This window comes from Macaca nemestrina, chromosome 7 (genome assembly GCF_043159975.1).
Source record: "Macaca nemestrina isolate mMacNem1 chromosome 7, mMacNem.hap1, whole genome shotgun sequence".
Taxonomy (NCBI): domain Eukaryota; kingdom Metazoa; phylum Chordata; class Mammalia; order Primates; family Cercopithecidae; genus Macaca; species Macaca nemestrina.
Window position 1 is genome coordinate 91,068,524 of NC_092131.1, and position 23,237 is coordinate 91,091,760.

General features: G+C 43.8%; 1 protein-coding gene across 3 annotated transcripts in view; it reads left to right on the forward strand.

Moving 5' to 3' along the window:
- The window catches only part of LOC105499264 (ADAM metallopeptidase with thrombospondin type 1 motif 17), a 361,725-nt gene that overhangs the window by 253,625 nt on the left and 84,863 nt on the right, over positions 1 to 23,237 (forward strand). For all 3 annotated transcript variants that reach the window (XM_071100557.1, XM_071100559.1, XM_071100558.1), the window contains 2 exons: positions 12,158 to 12,238; positions 21,892 to 22,049. In XM_071100557.1, coding sequence (XP_070956658.1) covers positions 12,158 to 12,238; positions 21,892 to 22,049 — 239 coding nt within the window. The remainder of the gene's footprint in view (positions 1 to 12,157; positions 12,239 to 21,891; positions 22,050 to 23,237) is intronic.

Sequence of the window (23,237 nt, forward strand, 5' to 3'; positions counted from 1 at the left end):
GATCATGAGGTCAAGAGATGGAAACCATCCTGGCTAACATGGTAAAACCCTGTCTCTACTAAAAATATACAAATTAACCGGGCATCATGGCACGTGTCTGTAGTCCCAGCTTATTGGGAGGCTGAGGCAGGAGAATTGCTTGAACCCGGGAGGCAAAGATTGCAGTGAGCCGAGATTGCACTGCTGCACTCCAGCCTGGGCAACAGAAGCAAGACTCTTGGTCTCAAAAAAAAAAAAAAAAAATGCAGTAAAAGCAAAAAAACAACAAATGATAGACTGACAGTTTTTGCAACATGTCTAGTAAGTAAAGAGTTTGAGTCCAAAAAATATCAAATTATAGTAATATATGTTACACACATTTTTTAAACTACTGCATCTCAACTAAATAAAAGATGGTAGAAAAATGGGCAAAGCTTAAGAACAAGGCCATTAACTGAAAAGGGAAAACAAATGGTCAATAAGTATATAGGACACTGAGCCTCATTGGTTACCAGGGAAATGCAAATTAAACTTATGACAATATCTTTTTACCGAATGGATTAGCAAATGTTAAGAAGATTGATCTTGTCAAGTATTTAGAAATCTTTGAATAAACCATTTACTCTCATATAGTGTGGATTGGCTTAAATAGTATTTAAACCAAGGTCAACTTAGCAGTGCCTGTGTTTGACTCAGTGATTCTCACATTAGCTGACCTGGTAGGACATTATATTTATGCACAAGAAGACATGTACAAAGCCATTCATAGAAGTATTATTTCTTTTCTAAGCAGCTTTATAAAGATATCATTCACATGCCATATAATTCACCCATTTAAAGTGTGCGATTCAATGAGTTTCAGCACATGCACAAGGTTATGCAGCCATGTATTAGGGTTCTCTAGAGGAACAGAACTAATAGGAGATACACACATACACACATATATATGGGAGTTTATTAAGTAGTGTGTGTGTATGTGTATATCTGTGTGTACGTATGTATGTGTGTGTATATATAGGGGAGTTTATTAAGTATTAACTTGATCACAAGGTCCCAGCTGGCTGTCCGCCAGCTAAGGAGCAAGAACCAGTCCGAGTCCCAAAACTGAAGAACTTGGGGTCTGATGTTTGAGGGCAGGAAGCATCCAGCATGGGAGAAAGATGTAGGCTGGGAGGCTAGGCCCATCTCTCTTTTTCATGTTTTTCTGCCTGCTTTATATTCGATGCAGCTGATTAGATTGTGCCCACCAGATTAAGGGTGGATCTGCCTTCCCCAGCCTCCTGACCCAAATGTTAATCTCTTTTGGCAACACCCTCACAGACACACCCAGGATCAATACTTTGTATCCTTCAATCCAATCAAGTTGACACTCAGTATTAACCATCACAAGTCCACCCCTTGTCAACTTGAACCCATCCACATCTTCTGAAATCATACATAATCTTCAAATAAAGACAATAATAAGGTCATAATTACCCCTAACATAATACAGCTATCCTTCGTACAACCGGAAACACACCCATCCCCAACCCAAATACTATTACATAAAGTTAATAATACTTATATGCTTATATGAAGTCAATAAGTCTTATGTCACATGACAAAGGAAAAGGAAATAAAGATATTTTCTTTGTCCAAGTGTATACATGCTCAAACATATTTTTAGCGAAAGGAGGAGGAAATACTCATGACAATTACAGTCTTCCTTTCTGCAGCTGGTCACGTGGTCATAGCTGGTATCGATAACTACCTTTCTCTACTACCCATTCTGTATTCCCTTAGCTTTCAGCAAGCACCTCAGCAGGTCATGGGCTTTTTCCTGGTGGAGTGACCCAAACCTTCATTCCTGAGGGGTCTGGGCCATTGTCGTCCTGCCTGGATTGGGCTGCTGTAGTTTCCCATTGACCTTAATCACAGAGCATGGTAATACTAAGAGACGCCCTAATGGATCTCCTGTATTCCATGTGTACTCTTCCTTACCTCCATTGTGGAGTAGTAGACTGATTTCATCTTGATAGTCCAGGTCAGTCACCCCAGCCAACACTGTAACTCCCTTCTTAGCCTGTTGACTTAAAGGTAGGAGGAACCCAAAGTGTCCAGGTGGGTACCAATCTTCCAGTTTAATGAAATCGTTGTGTCTCCTGGTGGCAGCATTCCTCCCTCTGGAACTAAGATCTCTAGGCCAGCAGAATATCTTCCTGTCGGGGAAACAGGAAGCAAAAATTTTGCTAGGGGATCACTAGGGGTGATGGTGAGTGGTATCACTTCACTTCCACCCCTTGATTCCTGGACCTGTGAATCCTGGCTATGGGAGAAACAGTACCATATATTGGACGCTGATTCAGAGCATATACGGCCTGCTGGTGAACTTTGCCCCAGCCCTGCAAAGTATGGTCACCTAGTTGGCGTTGTAATTGTGACTTCAAAAGGCCATTCCATCGTTCTTTCTAGCTTCTTCAAGATGATGGAGAACATGGTAAGACCAGTGAATTCCGTGAGCATGAGGCCACTGCCACACTTCTTTAGCTGTAAAGTGAGTGCCTTGGTCAGAGGCAATGCTGTGTGGAATGCTCTGTGGATAAGGCATTCTGTGACTCCACAGATGGTAGTCTTGGCAGAAGCATTTCATGCAGGATAGGCAAACCCATATCCGGAGTAAGTGTCTAGTCCAGTGAGGACAAACCACTGCCTTTTCCATGATGGAAAAGGTCCAATATAATCAACCTGCTACCAGGTAGCTGGCTGATCACCCCAAGGAATGGTGCCATATCACCACAATCATTCCCAAAAGAAACCCCATGCTCGGTAGCAGTCATTCCCCATCACCCTCTTAAGCCCTAGGCAACCACTCATCTAATGTCTATATGTACGAATTTTTCTATTGTGTATATTTCATGTAAATGGAATCATATAATATGTGGTCCTTCCTGACAGGCTTTTTCCCTTAGCATAGTATTTTCAAGTCATCCATGTTGTCACATATATCAATGCTGCTTTTTATTGCCAAATACTATTCCATTGTTTGGCTATCTCATATTTTATAAATACAGTCATTGGTTGATGGGTATTTGGATTGTTTCCACTTTTTTGGCTATTAGGAATAACGCTGATATAAACTTTTGTGTACAGGTTATCATGTGGACATGTTTTCATTTCCCTTGTGTATATACCTGGGAGTGGAATTGGTGAGTGATAATTCTGTGTTTAACTTTTGGAGTAGCTGCTAAACTCTTTTCCAAAGTGGCTGCACCACTTTACGTTTCTGCTAGCAATGAATGGGGGCTACCATTTCTCCATGTTCTCTCCAACTTACTATTTTTTGTTAGAGTCATCCTAGTGGGCACAATGTGGTATGTCCTTGTGGTTTGGGTTTGCACTTCCCTAATGACTAATGTATCATTAGCATCTTTTCATTTGCTTGTTGGTCATTCATATATCTTTTTTGGGGAAATGCCTGTTAAAATCATTTGCCCATTTTTAAATTGGATTGCCATTTTCTTCTCGAGTTGTAAGCTTTCTTTATATATTCTGGATGCAGTTTCTTTATCAGACAAATGATTTGCACAGATTTTCTCACAGGGTATGAGTTGGTTTTTCACTCTCTTGATGGTATCTTTTGAAACACAAGTTTTCAGGTTTGATGTAATCTAGTTAATCTATTTTTTCTTTTGTTGCTTGTGCTTTTGCTGCCATGTCTAAGAAACCATTGCCTAATTCAAGGTCACAAAGATTTAGTCCTACGTTTTCTTCCAAGAGGTTTCTAGTTTTAGCTCTGATATTTACATCTGTGATCCATTTTTGAGTTAATTTTTTTGTGTGGTCTGAAGTAGGAGTACAACTTCATTCTTTTGCATATGGATATCCAGTTGTCCCAACACTGTTTGTTGAAGACTGTTCTTTCCCCGCTGAATATTCTTGGCACCTTTGTTTAAAAAAAAAATTGTTTTCTGGACTCCGAATTATATTCCATTATTAGAAACGACTGTCCTTATGCCATTACCTTGCTGTCTTGATTGGTATAGGTAGCCAGAAAGTTTGAAATCAGGAAATCTGAGTTCTTCAACTTCTTTTGAAATATTGTTTTGGCTATTCTGGGTCTATTGCATTTTCATCTGAATTTTAGGATCAGCTTGTCATTTTTGGCTAAAAAAAAAAAAATGCTGGGATTTTTGATAGGGATTACGTTGAATCTGTAGACCAATTTGTGAAGCAGTCCCATTTTTACAATGTCGTCTGATCCAAGAATATAAAATATCTTTCCATTTATTTAGATATTAGTTAATATCTTTCAGCGATGTATTGTAGTCTTCAACTTACAAACCCTCCAGGTTTCTTTTTTAATGTATTCCTAAGTGTTTGATTCTTTTTGATGCTACTTAAATTGAATTGCTTTTTAAATTTCATTTTCCAACTGTTCATTCCTAACATCTAGAAATGCAGTTGATTTTTTTTTTTTTTTTTTTTTTTTTTTTTGGTGAGATGGAGTCTCGCTCTGTCGCCCAGGCTGGAGTGCAGTGGCACCATCTTGGCTCACTGCAAGCTCCGCCTCCCAGAGCCATTCTCCTGCCTCAGCCTCCCTAGTAGCTGGGACTACAGGCACCTGCCACCACACCCGGCTGATTTTTTTGTATTTTTAATAGAGACAGGGTTTCGCCGTATTAGCCAGGATGGTCTTGATCTCCTGACCTTGTGATCTGCCTGCCTCGGCCTCCCAAAGTGCTGGGATTATAGGCGTGAGCCACCACGCCCGGCCTGGAGTTGATTTTTATATATTGACCTTGTATCCTGCAATCTTACCGAACCTGTCATAATAGGTTTTTTAATGGATTCCTTAGGATTTTCTCTATAAAATATTTTAGCATCTGCAAATAGAGATAATTTTACTTCTTCTTTCCAATCTGTATGCCTTTTATTTCTTTTCCTTGCATAATTGCCCTAGATAGAACTCCTAGTACAGTGTTGAATGGGAGTAACAGGACATCCTTGTCTTGTTCCTTATCTTAGGGGACAAGCATTTAGTATTTCACCATTTAGTATGCTGTTAGCTGTGGAGTTTTGTAGATGCCCTTTATCAGGTTGAGCATGCTCCCTTCTATTCCTAGTTTGTTGAGTATTTTTATCAGGAAAGAGTGTTGAAATTTGTCAAATGCTTTTCCTGCACCTATTGAGATGATCTTGTGGATTTTGCCCCTTATTAACATGGAGGATTACGTTGATTTTTTTTTTTTTTTTTTTTTTTGAGAGGTAGTCTCACTCTGTTGCCCAGGCTGGAGTGCAGTTACACAATCCTGGATCACTGCAACCCTCGCCCACTGGGTTCAAGCGATTCTCATGCCTCAGTGTCCCAAATAGCTGGGATTAAAAGTGCACATCACCACGCCTGGCTAATTTTTGTTTTTTTGTTTTTTTTGTTTTTTTTTTTAAGTAGAGACAGGATTTCACCATGTTGGCCAGGCTGGTTTCAAACTCCTGGCCTCAAGTGATCCACCTGTCCCAGCCTCCCAAAGTGCTGTGATTACAGGGGTGAGCCACTGTGCCCAGCCTGATTTTTCCATATGTTAAACCAAGCTTGAGTCCTAGCATAAATCATATTTGATCACAGTGTAGAATCCTTTTTACATGTGGCTGGATTGGGCTTGCTAGTATTTTGTGGAGGGGTTTGAGGGGTTTTCTGTGCATATTCATATATGATATAGTGTTGTTTCTTATAGTGAAAATTTTGAAACAACCTAAATGTCCATTAATAGGCGAGTAGTTATATAAACTTCATAGCGATTTAAGCAAAAAAATAAATAGAGCTATACATAACATATATGATATCTGAGACATGTTTTTAAAAATTGAAAATGTAATATGATATATTGAGTTACTCCTAACATAGAAGTGAGACAAATGTAAATATGAAAATACTATGCTGTTTTTGTTTGTGTAGTATTAAACTTCTTACAGTGAGAAACTATACTCACATGTATTTGTATAAATTCAAAATATATGTTGTTTTTTAAAAGGAAAATGACAATGAACTCACTGATATCAATAAACCTGTGTCCTAACAAATTTTACTATAAACCAAGGAAAGTCTGGTTAGCCTACAACACTGTCCTGTTTCTCCCTACCACACCTAGTGCAAGCAACCAGTATGATTAGAACTTGTCTTACTTTAAAATGTGAAATAAATTTACCAGCACAGGATCTATACAAGTATCTGGCAATAGGAAAAAGATAAAGGGGACAAGGAAAGCAAATGACTTTTTAAAAATCCTGGCAAAATGTTACCAAGGAAAAGATGTGAATTGTGACCCAATGTTACTGCCATGAATTTCAAAAAGTGATCAACAGTCGCCTTGATAAAATAGGAACTCAAAGGCCAGGCGCAGTGGCTCACGCCTGTAACCCCAGCACTTTGGGAGGCCGGGGCAGGGGGATCACCTGAGGTCAGGAGTTCGAGACCAGCCTGGCCAACATGGTGAAACCCCGTCTCTACTAAAAATACAAAACTTAGCTGGGCGTGTTGGTGGGCGGCTGTAATCCCAGCTACTAAGGAGGCTGAGGTAGGAGAATCACTTGAACCCGGAAGGTGGAGGTTGCAGTGAGCTGAGATCACACCACTGTACTCCAGCCTAGGCAGCAAAGCAAAACTCCATCTCCAAAAAAAAAAAGAAACTAAGAATTCATAGCTAAGACACAAGACCTCAATGAAGAAACGGTGACTCAATGAAGAAACGGTGACGCAATGAAGCAAGAGAGAGAGATGAAACGTGACTTAGCAGAACTGAGGACATACCGTAGGAGAGGTCAGTGAATCCATCACAAAAACCAGGTCTACATGGAAGCAGACAGAGAATATCAACACTACGAGAGTGCAGTAAGAAACCCGGAAGACAGGATTGAGAAAAACACCAGGGGAAAATGGAAATAAACAAAAAGTCCCAAGGATGAAAGATCACATGAGCACTGCAGAAGACAAAGGCGACAAATGTATATACTTTGATATCTGGCCCCCCAAAAAAAACCAACCAAATAGATCCGAAAAAAAAAAAAATGTACTGATAATATAGCCTTGTATCCAGGAAAAGTTGACACAAAACTACGAATAGCCTATTAGTTATTAGACGTTAAAGGTAAGACTCCTTTGAGCATCCCACCTAAATTTTAGAGAACCTAATAATGGGGCAATAACCAGCAGTCCTTAGACTTCTCCATGGTCACATTTTATGGAGCCACTCATACAACAGCCTCAGAGAAAGTAAGTATGACCCCAACATGTTATAGCAGCCAAACTGACATTCAAGGATAAGGACAATGAACAATTATTTTTTGCTATACAATATTATATTTCAGAAAATATAATTCCCATAAGTCCATCTCAAAGGGAACAAATTTGAGGCAAGCAAGAATTTATTAGAGAAACTGGCAGAAGAATGCATAACAAACATTAAATTCCTTTTTAGGATTAAAACTAAAACAACTATAGGAATTACCTTAGTAAAAAGTAAATGTTACAAACTAATACAATGTCAAAATGATACAATAAAAGTTGAAATGGGATGTGAGAAAGTAGAATGTACTGTAATTATTCTCATTTCCTTATTTTGTAATATCCAGGGACTAAATTACATCTGATAAGTTACACAGTAGAAGTATAAATATACAGGCCTATGGAAAAACATTCAATAAAACAGAAACAACAACTAGAATTTATTGGTAAGGGACAGGATGAAGAAATCCAACTAAATAGTATACAGCTCCACTGTTTGCTCATTTAATGAACCAAATGGGGGTAGGAAAGTACAAATATGTAAAATAATAGCGAATAGGGAAATAAAGTATAAAGGAAATTAATAAATCATAAGAGATTACATTGCTCGGTTCTGTAAATAAGTTTAAAACCTGTTTGAAATGAATGATTGAAAAAATAATTTCCCAATTGTGACTCTACATAAAATCAACACAGGTAAGTTATAGAAGCATAGAAATACTCCTAATTAAAGCAAGAATAATATTGATACCAAAACCCAATCCAACAAAGAAAGCATAATAACAATTACAGAGCATTCTTAGGAATGATGTTGCAAAAGTTCTAAATATTAGCAAACAATTCAGCAGCATATTAAAATTATATGCTATGGCCAAGTTAGGTTTATTCTGAGATATGAAGATGGTTTTATATTAGAAAATATATTCATATAATTATACTATTAATAGAACAAGGTGTGAGAGCAAGAGGAAACTATGCACTTAGATGCTGAAAAGGCATGCAGTAAAATTCAACCTTTATTCCTGACAAAACTCTTAATATGAGAATAACGTATATGTCTTTAATATGATTATATTATGCATGAAGTATGTTATATATGAGATATTATATTATATAACTGTAAGCCCACATTATATTCAACAGCGAAACACTATAAGCATTCTTGTTGTAATCAAAAACAAAACAAGGGTGTACATTCTCTCCAGGAATATTTAACATTTTTCTGGTGGTGCTCACCAATGCATTTAGAAAAGAAAAATAACTATGGCCACACCACCCTGAATGTGTCTGATCTCAGAAGCTAAGCTAAAGTCAGGTCTGGTTAGTACTTGAATGGGAGAAAAATATATATATTTATACCATAAACATTTCAAAAGAGTAAAACTGTTACTGTGGTAGATATTATTGTGATATTATCATTTATCTTGAAAACCTAAGACAATTAACCTTGAAAATATGACAATTATAAGAGGATTCAGGAAGTTGGGTACAAAATTAATACATAGAAACCAGTTGCATTGTTTTTGTACAAATTAATAAACAGTTAAAAGATAAAAGGTAGGAAACAATGCAGGGGATTGATCGGATCTAACCTGGGAAGCACAAAGTAATCCAAGCAGGGTAAATAAAAAATAAAAGATAAAATAAGCACTGCAGAAGACAAAAGAGATAAACATATATACTCTGATGTTCAAAAGAAAACCAAATAGATCAGAAAAAATTAACATACTAATAATATAGCTTTGTGTCCCAAGAAACATTGATACAAAACTATAAGTAGTCTAATAGTTCTTAGACGTTAAAGGTAAAATGTGACTGGAGAAATTTGACAACTGGTATTTCCCCATTATCCGTGCTCAGAAATGTCTTGGTGAAACTGCAGAACACCAAGGAGTATCGCTGAGACAGGCCACTTAGAAAGGAACGACACTCAGAATGATGACTGCCTCCTTGATATCATAAGGGAAGCCAGAAGACAGTGGAAAAGTATATTTCAAGTGTTGAAGGAAAATAACAATCAATTTAGAATCAAATGCCCAAGAACACCATTTCTCAAAACCAAGAGAATGTCAATGAAGACATTTATAGATAAACAAAGCCAGAGAGTTTACAACAACCAAGAGACCTACACTAAAGGACCTTCACATGGATTTAAGGAAGAAAAAAAGATACCAGAAGCATGGTCTGATATGGGGAAGAAATGGTGAGGGAAAAAAATGATAAATGTTTGTGTAAAACTACACAAACGCCACATGTATGAAATAATTTAAAAAAAAAAGCTAAGACATGGATCCATGTATCATCTAAACCATGACAAGTGTGATCACAGTTCAACTCTGAGGTCTTGATATGGTTTGGGAGAAAAACAGTATGATGATTTCAGTAGATGTACAAAAACATTTTATTAACTTTAATACCTCTTCATGATAAAAACTGTTAGCACACTAAGTATTCAAAAAGAGAATGTCCTCACATATGTTTATTGCGGCACTGTTTACAATAGCAAAGACTTGGAACCAACCCAAATTCCCATCAGTGATAGACTGGATAAAGAAAATTTGACACATATACACCATGGAATACTATGCAACCATAAAAAAGAATGAGTTCATGTCCTTTGCAGGGACATGGATGCAGCTGGAAACCATCATTTTCAGCAAACTAACACGGGAACAGAAAACCAAACACCACATGTTCTTACTCATAAGTGGGAGTTGAACAATGAGAATTCATGGACACAGGGAGGGGAACACCACATACTGGGGCCTGTCAGGGGATGGGGGAAAAGGGGAGGGAGAGCATTAGGACAAATACCTAATGCATGCAGGGCTTAAAACCTAGATGATGGGTTGATGGGTGCAGCAAACCACCGTGGCACATGTACACCTATGTAACAAACCTACACGTTCAGCACATGTATCCCAGAACTTAAAGTAAAATTTAAACAAAAAAGAGAATGTCCCTAACCTGATAAATGATTAATGATACCTATCCTATTCTCACAGTAGCAATCTCTTTCGGTGGAAAAACTTTGGAAGCATTCCTGTGACATCATGAATTACACAAGGATGTCACAATCTCATTTTCCTTACAATGTGGTTTTGTAAGTTGCAACCAGAATAGTAAAAAACAAATTAAAGGCATAAAGACTAGAAAGGAAGAAACAGAACTGTCATATTAGCAGATGTTAAGTTAGCTATGTAGAAACTCAGCCACAATATACAAATTACTATAAATAGTTTTAAAAATGTAGCTGGCTATAGAATGCCTCATATAGCCTATAGATCAATATACTTTCTACTTGATCCATTTATAATTTTTGAATTTTGTACCTTAGACATACATTACCTAGCAAAACTAATTATTTTGAAGTTGTATAATACTGATCTTTTAAAAGTATGTATAATATTCTGTTCATATAAAATGATATGTGTATGGTTATATGCATTAAGAGATGTTGAAAAGGCTGGTCAAAATATTACTTTCTTGGGGTAATTTTCTCATTGTGATGTGGTATAGGTCAATTCTGGGTTTCTGCTGTATGTTGTTTGAACTTTTGTATACTATTTTGATAATAAAAATAAAGCCATTTTATTGTGAGAAAATGAATGAATAAATAAATAAACCCCTCAAAATAGGTATTTCCATAATCTGCACATAGTTGAACCTAGAAATTTCTAATTTTTTACAGCTCCACTCATGATTCTGGTGATCACATTGGGAACAACACGGCTAGGATTTGTAATCTAAGTTGAGATCCTCATCTAAATTGCAGAAACAAATGCCTAATACTCTTGTCTAAATCCCAAATAAAAATCAAACCAAGATTATTACCAGCCTACATTTCAGAGTCTCACCGTCATGTAGGGCTCATTTATTGGCAGTCACCCCATTAACCAGGCATCAACCAGTTGCCAGCTTCTGCCCTGGCAGCTTCAATCATGTCTTCACTGCCCACCTGCTGTTCTGGCCCCCTACTCTTCTTAAAAATATGCAAGGAAATGGACAAAACTATACAAGTGTGATAGCTGCAGAAATGGCCAAAGACGGCGGAAGCAAGAAACAGTGCACCATGTTTTAAGGTAATACTGTAGTTTTGTCATAGGGCAGATTGCTTGGTTTCTGCTGTCATCCCATGGATATTCAGGGAAGTTCAAAATACAACAAAGAGAAAAAGGCCCTCCAGCAGATGAATGAGACCAGGGCCACTTTTCACTGATGCTTCAGGGAGTGCCATTCACATAGAATACCAGGCTGTATTCATTTGCTATGGTTTCCATAACAAAGTGCCACAAACTAGGTGGCATAAGCAACAGAAACTTTCTGTCTTTTGGTTTTGGAGGTGAGAAATCTGAGATCAGGGTGTCAGCAGGGTTGGATCCTTCTGCAGGTCATGAGGGAGGATCTGTTCCATGCCTCTTGCCTAACTTCCGGTGGTTTGCTGGCAGTCTTTGGCGTTCCTTGGCTGCTTTGTAGAAGCATCACTTCATCTCTGCCTTTGTGTTCTCGTGACATTCTTCTTGTGTGCATGTCTGTGTCCAAACTTCCCCTTTTTATAAGGACATCAGTAATATTGGATTAGGCCCACCTACTCGTGGATGACGTCATCTTAATATGTCTGCAGTGGTCACATGCTGATGTTCTGGTTGCTGGGGCGGGGGGTGGGGAGGGCGGAGGAGGGGGACACCACTCAACCTGAAACATGCAAATCCTGCTCTCTGGAAATGAGGCCGCCAGGAGATTCTGGCCTTAGGAGAGCTGCCTCCTTCTTTGGCTCTCTCGATTTCTCAGAGCTGCACCAGCCCTCCATTTCTGAAGCCACTGTTGGGGGCTCGGTAGCTAGATTTTGGCCGGGGCAGCTGCATGGCCTCTGGTGCAGGGTGGAGGTGTGGTTTACCTCTGTGTCATTTGTTGCTACAGGTTATATCGAAGCTGCCATCATTCCCGCTGGAGCTCGGAGGATCCGTGTGGTGGAGGATAAACCTGCCCACAGCTTTCTGGGTAAAACAAAAATGACTTGACTCACCATTTATGTGTTGAGAATCGATTTTGATGATCAGTCTGGTAAATCGGTTCAGTGTCATTCCTCCCGGGTTATGGCTGGTTTCACACCTGTATTGTGATGACAGGAACACCCAGAGGGGACCAGACAGCGCCATCATATTTGACTAACATGCAGCCATCCCCAGGGTGGATTAGGGGCGGGAACAGGAAGGAAAACGATGGAAGACAAGCTTGGGACAGGAAGGAAGATCATGGAAGAGTGAAGGAAGTTGTGAGGAATTGGGCAGGTTACCAGTTCCCCAACGTAACCCCATAGAGCTGAAAGCAGATTGAGTCTGGGCAGTGCAGGCCATTGGCCAACTTGCAGGAAGCCCCATTGGGCTGCCAGTGGCTCTGGGGACGACTTCTTAGCTGGAAAAAGAACAACAGTCCTAAGTCTAATGGAAACCCAGAAGGACACCAGTTTGACTAAGGTCTGTGTATTCCAGATTCCTAGTGGCCGGCGCATTGACTTCAAGCACAAACACCTGCATCTTTCCATAGACTTGGGTTCTATTCTGGACTGATTTTCCTAACTATACATGAGCAAAGCCATTCTGATAAGTCCCTTCCTAGCCAGAGAAGACCTTCTGAGAGTATCCTTGGCCCAATTCCCAGCCTCCCCGTCAACCCCAGCAAAGGTTAGCCCAGGACTTGAGCCCCAGGGTGGTTGGAGTTCTGAGTTGGACACAGAAGTGGAGACAGCAGGGTGCCCAGAAGCTGCCTCTGCTCCTACCTCCCTGGCTTGGAACATGTTGTAGCCCCTGTCCTTTTGCCAGCTTTAATCCCATGTTCCTGTCTTGGGTTAAACTTAAACTCAAGGTGGCTGATCTTCCTCAGGTACCCTTCTTCTGAGCTGTCCTCATGTCATCACCTCTCAGCCTGTGTTGCAAAGTGCTGATTGAGACTGAAGAAAGAAAAAGTAAGACATGATTTGTCGAGTTTCAAAAAATGATTTTAGCTAAATTGAAGTTACCCATGGAACCCTTTTATTTCCATTTTTATTACTCATTTTTTTTAAATGACATCTTTGTCCACATTCCTGCCTTTGTAGACTATGCAAAAGTCCGAGTCTTTCTTTGAAATGGTCTCTGCTTGAGAAACTCAAAGTCTGATGAGACAGACACAAAACAAATATCTAATAGGCAAGTTTACAATGAAGACCACAATCCTGTTAATTAAAGAGTTAGGGAATGCTTTGATGCTAACATGCCCCCGGCACACCTGCCTTGGGGAAGGCAGGAGTGCCCGTTTCCAAGCACCCACGTGGGTTATCACTGGCACCACACTCTGTGGATCCCCCCATGTCCCAAGCTGCCCTGCCACCTCCTCCGCAGCTTGGTCACCTGCCATCCACCCTGCCTCCTTGGGGCTGTGATGGCAGCTCGTGCTTCTGCTGCCAGGGTAAGACCTTGCCATCCCTGGAGTTGACATCCATATGCATTTTCATCCGCCCTGTGGTTTCCCACCTCCCCTGCATGGACAGTGTCCCTGCCTTGCCTGGCACTCTCCTCCCCAGCTGTCCCAGCTGTCACTCTGCAAATAGAACAACACTTAAAAAATGCACTCTGAAACAAGGCCTCTTGCTGCTTTTGGCAGCTTCAAAGTGACAGCCTCTTTTTACTAAATTCACAAAGAGTCTACTCCCTCTCCTTCTGCCCATCAAAGGACATCAGGTCAGCCTCACCAGCATTTGCATTGGAAGCCCCACCACCTGGTATCATGCCAAAAAGTTACCCTTCCCCTTCCCAACCCATGCATTGAGTGTACCGGAGGCCCTCCGTGGGAGGCTGAAGTCACCTTTCATCCTAATTCAAAATTCGCAGTCCGGGTATTCCAAGAGGTAGTTCAGCTTGGAGGTCGAATTAATGGTTCTTCCATCAAGCCCCAGAAGGTGCCCCTGCGAGTAAGTCCCTTGGCTTCTGACCCTGGCTTCTGAGATTTCCCAGCATGGCTTCTCCACCTGGCTCAGCCCTAAGTGTCTGGCAATAGGAGTGTCTTCCTTATCTCCACTTTTGCATGGCAATTTAAGAATGGCAGAGGATGTTAGAATCCTTTGGATCGCTCCTCAACTTCTGATTCCTATGGTACAAACAGACTTTTCACTCAAACTCACTTTAGGGCCAGCAGGTGCTGACTAGCAGATGCCACCCAGGAGAATGAGCTCTTGTGATCGTCCCTCAGCTCCTGAAGCCTGAGGGCCATGTATACAAAAAAGAACAATAGCATCTGCGATAGTGGCTCCCAGTCACTGAGCTCGCCTGTGCCTTAGAGACCTGATCCCTAATCCCCCTAAATGGGCTGCAAGGTATTGCTCTGCTTCCTTCACAGAGGGGCAAGCTGAAGCTCCAAGGGGCTTGGTGTCTCATCCAGGTTCCCCAGCTCCTCTGAGTTCACTACAATTCATGGAGCCTCTCAGAATTACTGTCCAATCATGGCCAGAGACTGCCGGATGGAGATTTTTCACGGGAGAATACACGTTAAACCTGCCTGTTGTTACCACTACGTTGTGTGCTCTTCAGAACAAACCTGCATGCCACGGAGATTGGTTTAACGTCTCGGGGTGACTGCTCAGCTCTCCAGAAGCACTGGGCCTCCATGGGAGGTTAGAGCCAGCTTCCTGCCTTATCTTATCCAGAAGGCATAATCCCAGGACTCCAGGGCCTGGCTGATGGACATGGGCAAGCCTGAAGGTGGTCCACACTCATTATGTTTCTAAAGTTAGTTCAAAAAGGCCTTGTTTCCACTCGGCACTGGGTGCTTTGGAAGTCAACCCAGTGTAACTTTGAATTGCTCTCACATTTGCTGAGAGCAATTCCTGAAGAATTTCACCCCACCTACCTTCAGCCCACGCTGGCTGGCTTTCTGCTCAAAACCACCTGGAACAGGAAATGCCTGGGCAGTTTGTATCCATAGCTAAGAACAGAGCTGGCAGAACTCCGAGTGGAAATAAAAGGAGCTGACTCGCTGCCAGGATTAGAAGTAGGTTGACTGTGGGTCAGGTCTTCCAGTGAAGCTAGGAAGGAGAGAGACTAAAAGAACCCCACTCGAGCTTCTGCTCAGCTCTGTGCCAGAGAGGCGCATGTGGACAGGGTCAGAGTTTGCATCTGCCTCCAGCCAGCTCTGAAAAGGAGCATGCCCTTCCCTCAGGAATGCCCCCACCTCGCTCCTTGGAATGGCTCATGGTCTTCCCCACAGTGCCTGGAAGACCAGGATGGTGTGTGAGTGTCCACAGAGAGGAAGAAGAGCCGGAGACAGAAATGGACGTTCTGCATGTAACCTCACACTCCAGCTCGTTGCAAAGGTTTTGTTCTGCCCTGGTGGCAAAGGAAAGTGTATCCACCCATGTGGTGCCCCATAGAAGTCTCACTGTTGAGAGCTTCTGAGCAAAACCCACAAAAGTGAGCATGGTTATGTTTTGGATAGTGGTTTAAAACTTCCAATCTCCGGCCCAGGCGAAATGAGCAAGGGAAAATCTCCTCCCCAGCAAACCAGAACTTCAGACATCACAGATAAAATGAAATCACTGGGGGAATCCGCTGTTCTTTGCTCTGTTCATTGCCCATAAAATCAAAGCATTTGTAATCATTTTAATTGCTCCATGGAGTCTTTTCTGGGTCCAAACATATCCTGATTTCAAGTGCACACTAATTAATCTCAAAATACTTAGAGACAACGGGGGCTTGGAGATACTCATCGATGCCTAAGGTTTGAGGGGACAGGAACTTGTAGAGCCAAAAATGCATTTAATTTGGAAGGTTGTCTTTCAGGAAAAAAAAATGCATTGTGCATAGGGCTGTGGAAAGGACTCCTGCCTGGAGCTGCAGCCTCAGAGGCCTTTGCAGACCCCACTCTGTGCAGCTAACGCAAGGCAGGAGAAGAACCAAGCTGCCACAGAAGGGGGCAGGAGGTGACCTGCATTGTCTCTCTGGAGTTGACATGGCCCCATGAAGTCATTGTTCATGGGACTCCACAATGAACCTATTTATTCACTGTTAAAAATGATCTTGACATCCCAACAGAATCTCTGAGCTGACATCTCTTTTGAAGGGATGTCAAGCACTAACTTCTGATTTTTGCAGGAAGTTATGATTTTTCAGATGGACCACAGCAAACTGCAAATTTGGCATCTTGCTAAGTGACACCAACGTGAAAAGGCTGGAAGTAACCCCCATGCCTCTTAGATCTGCTGACCTCCTGCTAATAACTCTGCCTGTGTTTTCCTCTCCCTGAGAGATACACAAATGTGTGGCTGCGAGCACGCTGTCCCAAGGAAAGGCATGCAGGCTCTAAGCTGGAAAGCTGCATTTGCAGTACGCCAGAACTTGCAGCCGCTGTGGCGATGGCCACAGGCAGTGCGTGGGCATGCAAAGTATACATATTCTTTCTGGGGCTCTGAGAGCTGACCCCAAACCCATGCCTGGCCTCAACCAAGTTGTGATTGTGCAGGAGTTCTCCAACTCATCAGCTGCAGACCAGGACCTCCAAAGCAAAGACAAGCATCTTCAGAATTCACTGGAGTGCCCCCACAGCTGTGTGTGGCTTGTGAGAGCCAGTTATAGGCATCTCTTCCCCACTCCTTGTTCACTGATGCCAGGTGGATAACAAAATCTGTCATGGTGAGGGTATTTACACTTTGGGTAGCAAATATACCATAACTCTAGGCTATTTTCCCCAGAGAGCCGGCTGTCACTAGCACTCGGTTGTCCGATATGTTCCTCCCCAGGGGCAGTTGACCTTGCCGGGGTTCGGCCGTCAGCTGCAGCCTCTTTCACTTTCCTGTCCCATAATTCCTTGACCACACCCAGTGACTCCTCTGAGTAGCCCTCTTCCTGACACCTCTCCCTGACACCTCTCCCACCCATTCCACTACAGACAGGAAAGACCCCACTCCGGTGATCAGAGGATGGCAGGCTCCAAGGCCCAACTGGCTCTGCCTCCACCTCATGCTGTAGTCGCTGCTGCTGGGCCACCCACTGTCGGGCCTCCGATGGCAGAAGCAGGGCTTCCCTGGGCCAGCCTCCACCTCTGTGCAGTGTTTCTGAGGATGGTCTTATAACCATCTCCAGGTGTGCCCTCCTGCCCTTTTTTGGGCCTTTTCACTCTTGACCTCCCAGATGTTTTACTTTTGGCATGGAAGTAGGGTAGTTTGCAGGTTGTAATTCAGAGTCACTTTAAAACATCTTTTAAAAAGGGCCCGAGAAATACATAAACAAGGCCAGTGGAGAAAGCGTTACCTCTAAAGTGTTAAAGCCAGGATAAGAGTGTTAGAGCCAGGATAGGGGTGTTAGAGCCGGGATAGGAGTGTTAGAGCCAGGATAGGGGTGTTAGAGCCGGGATAGGGGTGTTAGAGCCAGGATAGGGGTGTTAGAGCCAGGATAGAGGGTTAGAGCCGGGATAAGAGGGTTAGAGCCAGGATAGGGGTGTTAGATCCGGAATAGGAGGGTTAGAGCCATGATAGGAGGGTTAGAGCCGGGATAAGAGGGTTAGGACCAAGATAGAGGTGTTAGTGCTGGGATATGGGCAGAGGCCCTGGATACTTAGCTTGGTGGTAAACATCTGGGGCCTATTTATGGGAAACCATAATAGTAATTTTCTTTCCTCACCTGCTCTGCCCTCATCGTGATTAGCATTTTTTAACCCAACCTCCAGAAAGCATGTGTGAAAGCCAAACCCAGCTCTCAGTTGCTGAGTACCAGCTTCAGGCACTGCTGGATCCAGAGGCTTAAAATGATGTCACAGGAAAAATGGTCTCTCTCTGCACTGGCACTCCTGCCTGTCCTCTTTGTGGACATCTTCCTGTGGGCTGGTAGATCCAGGCTCACGTCCAGTCTCTGGGAAACCCTGTGGGAAGAAAGCTGCCTTTTTCTAAGGTGAACGGAAGTCCCCCTGTTTGGGGTTGGGTGATGGGCCTGTGCCTGGAACTGCGGAGTCCAGCCCCATGTGACAGGAGGAAAAACATGTTCCCACGAGAAATCTTGGGTACCATTGCTTAGAGGGAGAAACAGATGCCGTGTGATGGGCACAGTGGGTATTCACAGAAGCCATGAACCAGGGATGAGCCTGGGGCCCCAGCCCAGGGCAGCCAATGTTGGAGTCTGTCACTGGCGGGGCGTGGATATGGGAGTCAGCCGGTCCGTGCCGGTGGCCCAGCAAGGAGGAGAGCAGCTGCCTGGCTTCCCTCTGGTCTTTGTGAGAGAAATGGGTTCTACGGAGCAGGTCCTGGTGTGACTGTGGTCAGCACACAGCTTCAAAGAAATCATTTGCTCATCTCTGACTCCTCTGTATAAGCCACCTCAGCATGCGTGGGTGTCCTTTATTCTCACAGTGAGCCCCCTTCCTCCTTCCCACCCTCTGAGGCCACTCTTCATATCTCGCCTCCTTTTCCCAGCCGAACCTCCGAAAAGTAGAAAAAACTTCGCCTTCCACTTGCTTCTCCGTACGGGGCGCTGTGCCTTCCTCCCTCCATCACCCTGCCCAGAACTGATCTTAGCAGTCCTGGCCTCTGAGGGTCAGGAACGACCATCCTGCTTCACACACCGCAGGCAGCCACACGCTGCTGAGCCACACACTGCAGGTGGCGTTGTGTCCCTCCCTGTCCTACACACTCAGCTGAAAGTGGGCTTGTCCCAGGAAGCCTTCCCTATCTGCCTTGTCCCACAACATTCCTAGACCCCGGAGGCACCTTACCATAAAGCTTGTGAAATTGTGTTATGTTCATCTTTTCTCTGTCTCCCTTCCAAACTGTGAGCTCCCTGGGGGTAAGAGCTGTGTCTGTCTTTAGCCCCCGGTGAGGAGGCCCTCAAAATAGGGTGAGGGACTGGCAGGGAAGAGGGGTACATCTGCTGTTCCTGTAACTTGTAGTTTCTGAGGTGTTTCTTCAAGCAGACGTCCCCAGCCCCCGGGTTGTGGACCAGCAGCAGTCCATGGTCTGTTAGGAGCCAGGCTGCACAGCAGGAGGTGAGTGGCCTGTGAGCAAGCATGACCGCCTGAGCTGCGCCTCCTGTCAGATCAGAAGCGGGGCATTAGATTCTCACAGGAGTGTAAGCCCTATTGTGACTGGCATGTGCAAGGGATCTAGGCTCTGCATGCCTTATGAGAATCTAATGGCTAATGATCTGAGGTGGAAAGTTTCATCCCAAAACCATCCCCCACCACCCCACTTCCCCCAGCCCCCTGGTCTGTGGAAAAATTGTCTTCCACAAAACCAGTCCCTAGTCCCCAAAATCAGTCCTGGGGACTGCCGTCTTAAACGACTCTAGCCCCTTGGTTTTTTCTGTCTGCTCCTTCCCACCAGCCCACATTGGATCCTAAGACCAAATAGATACCATGCATGTAAGGTGACAAATAGACCAAATTTAACCATGCATATGCAAGAGACAATTTTCTAAACCTGCAGAGAGCTTGAAAGAACGATGAATGTCCATGCACCCTTTGCCTACATTCACTAATAATTAATATAACCAAGTATATATTTGCATTATTGGCTCACTGGAAACACTGGAAATCCGTGAAATTAGTCATTTTTGTAAGAGTATATAGAATATGAAACCCTATAACAATTAGAGCCTGGAATTTGTCCTTTTTGAAAATAGGCCTTACCTTTGCATATTTCAGCATTAGTCATAAAAATCTATACTGATGCTATAACCTAAAGAATTGGGAATTGAAAGTTGTCAGAGTGATAAGTGCAGTAGGGCTGGTCTACTGGATTCAGGTCTCCACTCTACAACTGAATAGCTTTGTGAGTTTGGGCAAGGTACTTCTCTGCGGCCCCATTGCCTCACCCATGAAGTGATGACAATAATTCAGAGGGTTGTTGAGAAGAGTAAATGGGTCAGAGTATATGAAAGAGCCAACCTGGAGAATATGCTCCTTAAATGGCAGTTTGCAGATGGTGGCAGAAGAAGAGAAAAAGGAGAGGAAACTGTGGGCGTCCCAACATTCTCACCTCCTTTTCATAGCCAGGACATTTCAATTGTGGGTCAGATTTCTTGAAGGGAAACATATTCGGCTCCAAGTGGTAGGGCTTTCTCTCTCCTAAGCTGTCCCTGGAGTCCTGTAATCCTCAGCCTCTCTTAGCCACCCTGGATACGAGACCCCACTGGAAGCTACTCTGCTGGAAAGTTCCTAGAAGCGAGGAACCAGTTTCTCTTGGCAGTCCCTCTAACACCAGAAGCCCTGAGCATGCGTCTCCTCTGTGTTTGCCGGGAGTGAGCACTGGGACCATAATGTCCTGGAGACGGGAGCTGAGGCCAGTGGCTACCCAGCGTCCCTCTGCTGCTTGTGGCCTGCCGCAGCCTGGGGCTGACGAACTCAGCAGTAACCAAAACCCCTTTTGGGTTTCAACTCTCATTTTCCAAAATCGGTATTAAATGTGGGCATTTTATTTCTGGCCTCAGTAAGCAGAGAATAGTCAATGTGGCAGAATCTGATTTCGTTGATTATAGACTGAGTAGGGTCCCAAGGAGATATATGTAGATCAATTTGGGGTGTCCGTGGGGCTCCAGCTGCGTGTGTAGGGAGTGTGGGCCTAGGACCGAGGGTGCCCTGGAGTTCCCATTTTTGGAAATGACACAGACTTCCTATCACCTCGTGTCATCTGCCATCTTCTCCTAAAATGCCAGAATAGATTTTAGTTTGTTGGGATTTTTTTTTCCTAAATAACAACAGCAACAACAAAATAGAATGGCACTGCAGAGTGCTGTCCTCATGAGAACTACGTGGTCTTCACCCGTAGGTGGAAAGACACAAGAAAAGTCCTGGTGAGCGCCTCGGAAAATAGTAAATACATGGCTTGTGTGGAAAACCAAGTTTCTGCTTACGGCCAGTCAGCAGCATGTTGATTCTCAGCCTCTCCTGACACAGGCTGTCCCTGGTAGAGATGTGGGCTAGCAAACGTGAGAACCTGAAACCCACAGAGCTAGGGTATGAGAGTGCCCCTCCCCTGCCACGCTCAGCCCCCAGCCACTGCCCATCCACAGCTGCCGAGTGTGACCACCACATCTGTGGGCGGCTAGGATTTCCAAACTTTCATGCTTAATAGAGTAATGGTTGTTGATTGAAGGGACATCCACTTTAGTAGTATGGGGATATCAGATCCTTAAGAGGTGCTGGAGATGCGCTGCTCTCCTTCTAGAGCCCCAGGTAGGTAATAGGAAAGGGAACTCATTTGTTTTGCTGAAACAGCAAAACCTGGTTTGTAGCCTAGGACACATTAAAATGGAATGAATTCATCGGGCAGAAAACCATCTGCTGGGTAAGTTTAGTGAAATGAGATCAGGCCGTGGTCATCTCCATTCCCTGCCCCTCCACCCCTAACCCCAGCTATCTGAGTTGGTTTCGAGACAGAAGCCCAGGCTGGAAGATGCCCATCAATCCCACAGCTCTCCCTGGGGATCCTAGGGATCTGCAGCTCTGTGCTCCCTGCAATCCAGGCTTTTGTTCTTAGTACACAGAGTACTCCCTTTCTCTTGCTTCAGGCCTCCCTCCTTCCCCCTGTGGAAGGGGAGACATCTGCCCCACTCAGGGGCCGCAGATTCCTTTTAAAGACAGGCTGGGTCCCCCCACCCCCAGCACCTTGATTCTTTGGTCTTCAATTTGCTTTCTAGCTCTCAAAGACTCCGGTAAGGGATCCATCAACAGTGACTGGAAGATAGAGCTCCCCGGAGAGTTCCAGATTGCAGGCACAACTGTTCGCTATGTGAGAAGGGGGTTATGGGAGAAGATTTCTGCCAAGGGACCAACGAAACTACCGCTGCACTTGATGGTAACTTGCTGGGCTTCCACACTTGTCTTAGGGGGCATGGCTCCGAGAGGTCTACCAGCTTACTTTCCAGTTTACTTCTTCCTGGTACCTTGGGGGCAGGAAATGCATCCAGCTTCCAGGGGTTTACGAGGTCCCCTGCTGCTCAGTCCTCTCCCTTCTCTGGGTCTTTTCTTTTCCAGTCCCTTGCACCGCCTGCTTCAGAATTCTGTCATTGCTTCCCCTGGCTCTTCCCTGGCAGAGCTCCTATCTTTTTCAAAAGGAGCTGCCTCAAAGAAGGAAATGCTTAGCCACGTGGATGGCAGCCAGGGAGACTTGACCTCGTTAAGCAGACAGCCCTACTCAAAGTCTGTTTTCACATCAGGTAGTGGGATGCATAGATCTGCCCTCACAGAGTGTATATCATTACCTTTTGCAAATGAACTTTGACTCCAGGTCCGAACTAGCATCCCTTAGATTTCATAGACCCAGCTTGCAACAGGCATTTGGGAATCTGGAAGGGGGATCAGATGATGCGGGTGTCCTACTCCCCAGATGATCTCCAGAAACCTGTGCGCTATTGGGCTAGGCCAGGGCGCCATTGTCTTACCTGTTGTCTCAGGGAGGCCTCCATGCAAGCCACTGAAACATCAGTGATGCATGCTTTTAAACATGTCAGAGATCTCCAGGGAATGGAACGCCCTGCTTCCTTCTCAAGATCCAGGAGTTCTCATGGCTAACTTCTGATAGCTCATCATTATTGATTCTGTGTCTCCTTCCAAAAAACAGGATTTGTGGCAGCTTGTGCCCCTGTAATTAAAGCACACTTTGTCCTCAGTGCCTGCCAGAGTCTCTCCATGGAAGTTCTTCTTCCCCATTAATTTGTGATCTCTGGCAGCCTGTAAGTGTTCCAGATTAATTGACACCCAAAAGATTTTCTAGCCATTACCCAGGGAATCTCCCGAGGAGGCTTGCTCTGCCAAGGAGCACTGGCACCCAGGGTGGGCATTACCCCATAGTGGTGTTAACCCCGTTATTATTTCTGGGTAGACAAAGGCAAGGCAGTTTTCATGTGCAATCTCAACCACGTAGAAATCTGCCAGTGCACCACTCAGCCCGCTAAATCCACTGCAAATACGTTCCTGCAAGTAGGTTTCTGGGACCTAATAATGTGTACCTAAGTCATTTCTCTGGGATAAGATTGTTTCCTAG